The following is an 8,700-nucleotide window of genomic DNA, read 5'->3' on the forward strand; positions in this document are numbered from 1 at the left end:
CACACACTGCTATTGTCAGGTTACATTAGATATTAAATCATTTATACTAGGGGTGGGCGATACGACCCTAAGATTATATCACAATATTTCAGGGTATTTTTGTGAAAATATATTTGGTGACATGACAAAACACTGACAATGATTAAACTAATTTCAAGAATATGCTACTCTGTAACAAAATAAGAATAAAATAATTTAAGTATTATAGTTTCATAAATAGAAACTAAATAAACTTATGAAGTCTTTGATTTGGTATGAACAAAATAAAAAATATAAATAGCAAAAGCTTTCAAGAACGTTTCAAGAGTTTTTTTTATTGTGTCAGATTTTTTTTACCCAATTAATACTCCTGTTTTATATAGAAATGTTATATGTTCATAGCTTTTATAATAACTGCAGAGAAACTCAGACATGGCTGTTGATGTCAGCCAGGACTCCAGAGGGCAGCAGATCCTCCTGAGCTGAAGCGGTCGGGACTCCGGGCGGGACAGGCGAGGGAGGCGCTTCGTCATTTCCCCGGGTTTCCCGCGCTGCGCTCGGATTCAGGTTTGCAGTGTGTACTACAGATACAGCTAGAGCAGTGACAGCGGCTTTAACATATAAATAATAATAATGTCAAACTCAGACTATGATCCTGCCTGTTTACCTGATCTACTGCCGCTCTATTACCGCCGGCTCTTCCCCTTCTCACAGTATTACCGGTGGCTGAGCTACGGAGGTGGTGAGTACATTAATCTTTATAATTTAATATAATCTCAGTGAGGATCACCAGTAGGATAACTAGTTTACGCAAACTAACCTACTTACTAGATAGAGTAACTGACCGACTGCCTTTCTAAGCCGAATAAGAGTAGTGTCTAGTCCTAAACTAACAACGCTGTAAATATAACATAAACACTCTTTGGCTGCAGCTTAGAGGCAAGAAAGTGAAGTTCAGAAACTAAAAAGCTGCTCCTCTCTTTTAACTTTATAATGTGAACTACTGGCTCATTAAGTCTGTTCTTAATAACCCAGCTTTTTGTTGCAAAACTCTTATCTCGTTGTTCATTGAGCAGTGTAGACAAAGGCTGGGTCCCAAATGTAAAATTGTCTCTCTGTATTTTTATTTTCAGAAAGTGAGAAATGACTGAATTAAAAAAAAAATGTGCAGAGCTTTCAGACCTCAAATAATGCAAAGAAAACAAGTTTTAAGAGTTCAAAAATCAATATTTGGTAGAATAAACCTGTGTTTTTAATCCAAGGTTTCATGCATCTTGGCATGTTCTCCTCCACCAGTCTTACACACTGCTTTTGGATAACATTATGCCACTCCTGGTGCAAAAATTCAAGAAGTTCAGCTTGGTTTGATGGCTTGTGATCATCCATCTTCCACTTGATTATACTTCAGAGGTTTTCAATTCGGTAAAATCAAAGAAACTCACAATTTTAAATGGTCTCCTTCTTTCATTCTTTACTTTGAAACTTTCTAACGTTACTACATTTCAGAGTATTGCTCTGATGGTTGATTGCATCCAGTGACAGCAGCTTTAGTGAGATCAGGATGGTGGATGGTCACCACTCCACCTCATCCCAAAAGTACAGGATGGAGCACCATCATGCCTGGGCACACAGATCTACGACATAGTGCCAATAGGTTTATGTTTATTCGCATCAGACAGGCTTATTCTATTAACAGTCTTTTTTTTTTTTTCATATTAAAGCCAAATTTAAAACCGAGTAAGATAAAATTAGTGAGTATTTGTCTTTTTGTGGGAACATGACAATGTTTTTTTTGGGTTAAATTTTGATGTAACAAAAATGACACAACAGCAATTTCATAACATGTATTTTAACATTTTGTTCTTGAAATCTTATCAGAACTAGTCATATAGAACATAAAAAAAAAAAAATTAAAGCAATTGAATTGTTAAACTTGTTGGAACAGATCAGTAAAAGCAAAACATACACTTTTATAAATAGCTGCTTTTATCTTAAGGACTAACCCAGTACACCTACATTCTGTAAATAAGGTCACTTAAACGAACACAGATTCACACACTGTCCTGTAATGATTCTCTCAGGATGTTTAGTAGATGTCACTTTATGGGACTTCATGATTTAGGACAAAGTTCTGTAATAAACTTTTCACACCTTTTAAAGGGTCTGTGATATGTCACCTTGGGTTCTTTTAGGCCAAAGCAGTTAAATTCATTCAAAGCGGTGTCCACAAAATATTTGGTCATTATTTGTACGTTTGTAATGCTATATTAAGATTCTTTGAATAAGCGTATTTAATAGAAAGAAATATCAAAGAAGTATCATGCTTATCCCATATTACATAACCCGTCTAGCTAATAGTTCATTCTTTATATCTTAACACTGTGAATGTTCTATTCACCAGTGACCAAGAACTACTTCCAGAACCGTGAGTTCTCGTTCACCCTGAAAGATGATATCTATGTTAGATACCAGTCTTTCAGCACACAGAACGAACTGGAGAAAGAGATGCAGAAAATGAACCCCTACAAGATCGACATCGGAGCTGTCTACAGCCACAGGGTGAGGAGACTTAATGATTCTTTCACTATGTGCAATGTCCTGTTGTTAAGCATGTGTAATTATTCTATCTTACTCTCTGTGTGTTTCTGTGACTGACAGCCCAGTCAACACAACACGGTGAAATCTGGAACGTTTCAGGCCCTGGAAAAGGAGCTGGTGTTTGATATTGATATGACTGACTATGATGATGTCAGAAGCTGCTGCAGGTACCTCAGCCTACCTACTATTTTATATGAAAAACCTTTTTCTTTATAACTTTTACTGTGTGTTTATATGGTATTTAATTTATTTACTTTTATTTTCAGTGCTGCAGATATTTGCAGTAAGTGCTGGACACTGATGACCATTGCCATTCGAATTCTAGACCGAGCACTGAGAGGTAAAAGTTGTCTTTTCTTTGTCTTATAGGCTAAACACTACTATCTAATGTACTGCACACATTCTCATACCATACAACAAGTAAAGCAGAACTGTCTCTGTAGTTGTGACGTGGAAAAACAATTCTACACAATGTATATTTTATGTTTTTGTGGATTAGAGGATTTTGGCTTCCAGCACCTCCTCTGGGTGTACTCTGGCAGGAGAGGCGTTCACTGTTGGGTGTGTGATGAAGCTGCCAGGAAGCTCTCAGTTGCTGCTCGTTCCGCTGTGGCAGAGTACCTCAGTTTAGTCAAGGTGAGAAAAAAAAAAAAAAAAAAAAACAATACTTACATCTCAGCATTAAAACCATATCAATTATACATCAATTATAGCATAAACAGTAAGCAGGGTAGTATGTGTTGAATAATACATCCCAAGATGTGTGTTTATAGAATACAGAAACACAAAGGGTCAAAGATTGATCCACACAAACTGCAGTTAAAACATGTACTTGTAATTTGTCAATGATTGTGTAATGTTTACTGTTGCTGTCCAATGAAAAACATGTTTCTCCAAAAAAGCAGATAAAACCATCTTAACTTTTAATGGAAGTCAATGTAAAAATATGTTATGTCAGGGCATTTTAGAGAATTTCTCTTGGTCCAATCATAAAGAAATGTTGACACAATGTAAGGCACAGTTTGTGTGTTCAAATTAAGTAGTAAACTAAAAATTGTCAAAAATTAAGATTAACATGTTTTTCATTGGACAATGACTATATACTAGTTCACATTTTACAGCAGCTTGGGATATGCTAAAAACAAGTAGATTTTAGAACTGTACCAATCCAACATAGTTCTTCTACACAGTTAATACATGTTTGGCTCCACTAAATCTTTAGTTAAACACTTTCAATTTGTTGTAAATAATCAAAATAAATACTTACAAAGTAAATGTTTGCTTGCTGGCACCCACATGACCTTATTACAGTATATTTGCAATATTTTGTCCCTGTTGTTGCTAAATATTAAATTTCTTATCTATTCTAACTTTTCCTGATGGATGTTTAGAAGTAATATTTTTATTAAAGAGGTTTCTTTAGTTCTGGAATTGATAAGGATTTGTTTAAAATGGACATTGTTCCAAAAACTGACTTTGCATGCATATGTTTAGGGTGGCGAGGAGACAGTGAAGAAAGTTGTGCTGTCCGATCCAATTCATCCCTTCATCAGGTAAAGGAAGACTTTCGTTAGAAAGACTGGTTTATTCTAGCAAGGCAATAACCTTATTATATATATACTTTTTGTGCTAGTGCTTTTCTGAATGCCAACACTTACTGGCTATGGATGCCATCAGTGCAAACCATTGAGCACATTTACATTCACAATAATCTATTCATAACATGTATTCTCTTATTCTGATTTCTTTTAGTTTTTCAGTCTGCATATGCATGCAAACATAATCGATTATTTGTTCAAAAAAGCTTTTTTTTTTTTTAGCCTTCTCTACTATTTGCATCATCAGGCAATATTCTGAAATCTTGCGTTAACCAGCGTTTAAAATATCCTTTAAACGTGTTTATACATTTAAATGTACCTAAATAGTCTATTTACTTTTGATTCTGCTTCTAATGTGTATCATTTTCTGTTAAACAGCCAGTCTCTCTCAGTGGTGGAGCATTACTTCCTTCAGTACGCCATTGTGGGACAGGAGCTGCTAAGCAGCAAGGAGGGCGTAGACAAAGTACTCAACCTGCTGCCAGAAGATATCCTTTGTGCTGTGTCTGGAATGGTTCCCTTGCTAACTAGTCTGGTGTTGTAGTACATTGTTCACTATGCTTTGTTTACTGTCAAGTAAACTGACTGTAGAGCAACCTTGAAATATGGGAGAAAATAATACTTCAGAAACCCTAAGGGCTTAATGTGGTGCTGTTTCTTTAACGTTATAAATGTACATGTCAGAAAGGATCTGCTGCTTCATTATCAGAGTGAGAAAAATCCAACAAAGCGCTGGGAGAGGCTGAAGACCCTGGTGCATCAGAAAAGGGTAAATGAGCCTGTCAGAGTAATTTGTTGTTTGTAAAATCATATTATGCCACTGATATAAGGATAATATAACTGCATAATAATGCAATTGCACCCTTTTAAAAAGCGAAACACCTTTAATTATTAAAAGAATATTCAAATTTTAAGGCTGGAATGTTATTTTTTGTACAATAGTTTGATAATTGAATTATTGTGACAGGCCTAAATGCAGCGTACATAACTGGAATGTTTAAAATGTTTAAAAATACTTGGTCATACATGTTTCTAATGGAGCAGGCCACCAGTAAGAAAGGCGGTCAGTACTTTGATAAGGAGATCATGCTACAGTACTGTTACCCACGCCTGGATGTCAACGTCAGCAAAGGAGTCAACCATTTACTGAAAAGTCCATTCAGCGTCCATCCTAAAACAGGTAAGAGAATTATTATAGTTATTGAAGTATATTTCATTTTTTATAATATATATCTCTTGCCTGAACTGTTTGATTGTTCTCGGGATGAATGTATCATTTATGATTTATAATTGTATCTCTAGGCCGGATTTCTGTGCCAATTGACCTAAGAAATCTGGACAAGTTTGACCCTTTTGAAGTGCCTACAATAAGGTTAGTGTTCTGCATCTGATTTCTAATGCATACTAATATTGCCTGTTCTCTATTATTAGTCAGTCAAAAGGGGTAACTTTCTTAAAACCATGTCAGAAATATTAGATGGACTTGCAGCCCAACTGGATTCTGACATTGTATGCCAGATTATTTCTTATAAAAAATAGAAACTTAAATTAGTATTAAAGCGATACTACACGAGAGGGAGTGCTATAACATGTAATATTGGCACTGCCGTGCGGATCTGTTTGGTTATAAATACCCCGGGATGTTTCATAGTAATACATGGAGAGCTTCGGTTACAGTGCATTACCAGCTGATAATGGCACTCATAGAACACCTCTCAGCCAATCACATTGCAGGTTTGGAACTGACTGTGGCATAATAATTAATAATGCCAGCTTTTGTCTTCATATTCTACTTCGTAAAATTATCCACTTTATAATTGAGATATAAGGATCAGTTAGTTGTATGTTGTCATTGTCTAATAATTTGGCCAAAACTGAGAGTTGGTTAATTCATATGTTCCTTATTTTGTGAGTTGCTGCAGCTTTAGTGCAAGGGCACAAGACCCTGCAGATTCTCTTTCAACTAATACAGATCTTGTCCACTATTGCATATTCCCATCAAAGCCAGTGTAGAAATCACACTTCTTTATGCTGAATGTTTGATTCGAAGTTTCAAATTTGTAAATGTGTACTACTAGCATGAATCTTGTGGGAAGCTTTTAACGCTGTCCCAGTCCGTGGAATGGTTAATGTGGTGTCTAGCATTAGCAAATGAAGACGGGTATTGAGTCCAAAAACAGTATTTAAAGGAGAACAGCTGAAATTCATGCATTTTCCAGGATTTAATTTTGCAATCTGTTCAACTATCCTGTTCGTTCATGCTCGACTGTTGAATTGTGACTTTTATTGCGATGCCCGGAGATTTACCTGTACACCAGAGTTCACCTTTAATAATAAGCAATAATAGATGTCCTGAATGATGATAAAACTGTCAGTGATTCCATTATGACTGAGAAAATTTTGCGTCAATAATATTAACATTCAGAAAGTCTTGTATTTGAAAAGTTGTGCTTAATCCTGAAGCATATGAAGAAATGACTATAAAAACCCTCTCTCAATGTCTACAGCCTTATATGTGAAGAGCTGGACAAGCCCAGACCTGACGAAGAAGAGGAGGACGATACGAAGGATAAAGAGAATGAAATAGAAGCTGGAGAACGGCGTAAAATCAGAGGTGAGCATGTACTTTACATTCATTTAACACTCCAGATGTTTCCAAACATTGAGTGCTTCAACAAGGCAGCATCTGCAGTATATAAAGCATCCTTTACATGTGATGGATTCCTGCAAATTTCTCTCTATTGTTGACTACATGCATCATGTTTGTGCTTTACAGATTTTAAGCGTACTAGCCTGGCCAAGTACATAAAACTGTTCGATCAGTTTTTGGATTCTGTGGCTCGCTCTAGGAAAGGAGATATGCTGAAGAAAAGCGGTATGTTAAGAATCAGTCACGCTTTTCCCAGAGTTCATCTGATTTCATGCAGATTTTATTCAGCTTTTATAATCTGACAAAGTTTCTGCTGTCTTATGTTTTTTTTTTTTTTTTTTGTAGATCTCCAGAAAGACTTTTAACCTGTCAGTGATGGTCCAAACACATCATTCCAGAGAGATGTGTTGCTTCTGTCTCAATAGATTATCCCTTTTGGCCTGGAGAGAATAAAAGGAAAATTGTGGATTTTCAGCTCTGTTTAAATGCACTTCTTTTTGGGGGGTTTCCAGCAAACATGTTTAAAACTAAGAAAAGATGAATAAAAAGGATTTGGGGAAAAGCAGTAAAATTCCAAGCAGTGTACATTCCAAGTGCTTGTACATAATTTCTAGCATCTGATTTTGTACAATAAATAATTACTCTATTTTGGGCTTGTTCAACCTGCTTAATTTTTTTAAAACTTGTTACTGTTTTGATCACTTAGTATTGTTACTGTACTGTATATTTACATGTGTTAATAAAGATGTTTGTTTAATAACTGTTGGAAATTTGTATATTGTGGAATAGAAATGGCAAATTATGTTTATGAAGTTAATACAAACTATATAACGAGTTATATTGGACCAAAAAATTTAACTTACTGAGATGTTGTTTATACACTGTGTGAATGTTGAATGCACAGGTAGCACTGTACCGTCCACATTGCTCAATATTCATCCCTGATATGACTGTCAAATATCTAGCATTTATAGAGGAATAGGCATAAGATATTTGTTCATCCTGCCTTAGAGAAGCATGAAGCCAACACAGCAAATTTGCCTGTGTTTTGCCAGTTCTTCAGCAGAGCAGAGGAACTGTTCTCTGAAATGATGGTGCTCCATTCAATATTGATGATCAAACATCCAGACCACAAAAACATTCTTGTTGCTGAATGCAGACAAATCCTTACAGCAATTCTTCCCTTAACAGTAGTGACAGTTACTCCAACAAAACAGAACACATTATTGGGTGTAGTTCTAGATATTTGTAAAAGCTGTATTTTGGGGTTAATATCACCATCTCTGAACCTTTAACCCAATTGAAATGGATAAGTGTATCTTTAACAGCTAGGGCAAAAAAATAAGAGGCCACTTAAAAATGAGTTTCTTTGATTTTACCATCATTATATTACCCGGAATATAATCAACAGGAAGATGGAAAATCACAAGGCATCAAACCAAGCTGAACTGCTTGAATTTTTGCACTAGGAGTGGCATAAAGTTATCCAAAAGCAGTGTGTAAGACTGGTGGAGGAGAACATGCCAAGATGCATGAAAAATGTGATTAAAAACCAGGGTTATTCCACCACATATTGATTTCTGAACTTGTTTTCTTTGCATTATTTGAGGTACGAAAGCTTTTGTTATTTCAGCCATTTCACATTTTCTACAAATAAATGCTCTAAATGACAATATTTTAATGTCATGTTCATTTTACTCAAACATAAACCTATAAATAGCAAAATCAGAAACTGTTTCAGAAACTGAAGTGGTCTCAGTTTTTTTTCCAGAGCTGTATTTGAGTACTTGAGTAGCGTAAGTCACTTTATTTTTACGTGATAAACATTTAAGATCCTTTTGGGAAATCCAAACCAGCACAAAATGCTTCAGTCAT

At 35.5% G+C, this 8,700-nt stretch overlaps 1 protein-coding gene across 1 annotated transcript; it reads left to right on the plus strand.

Annotated features, from left to right (window-relative positions):
- Positions 1-486: 486 nt before the first annotated feature.
- On the plus strand, positions 487-7,585 carry prim1 (DNA primase subunit 1). The gene is made up of 13 exons (XM_015605947.3): positions 487-721; positions 2,381-2,538; positions 2,638-2,744; positions 2,844-2,917; positions 3,077-3,213; positions 4,072-4,130; positions 4,554-4,663; positions 4,853-4,944; positions 5,220-5,355; positions 5,478-5,547; positions 6,683-6,789; positions 6,952-7,050; positions 7,171-7,585. The coding sequence occupies exons 1-13, from the start codon at positions 613-615 to the stop codon at positions 7,188-7,190; spliced, it is 1,278 nt and encodes a 425-aa protein (XP_015461433.1). The 5' UTR covers positions 487-612; the 3' UTR covers positions 7,191-7,585.
- Positions 7,586-8,700: the final 1,115 nt, after the last annotated feature.

This window comes from Astyanax mexicanus, chromosome 13 (genome assembly GCF_023375975.1).
Source record: "Astyanax mexicanus isolate ESR-SI-001 chromosome 13, AstMex3_surface, whole genome shotgun sequence".
Classification (NCBI taxonomy): domain Eukaryota; kingdom Metazoa; phylum Chordata; class Actinopteri; order Characiformes; family Acestrorhamphidae; genus Astyanax; species Astyanax mexicanus.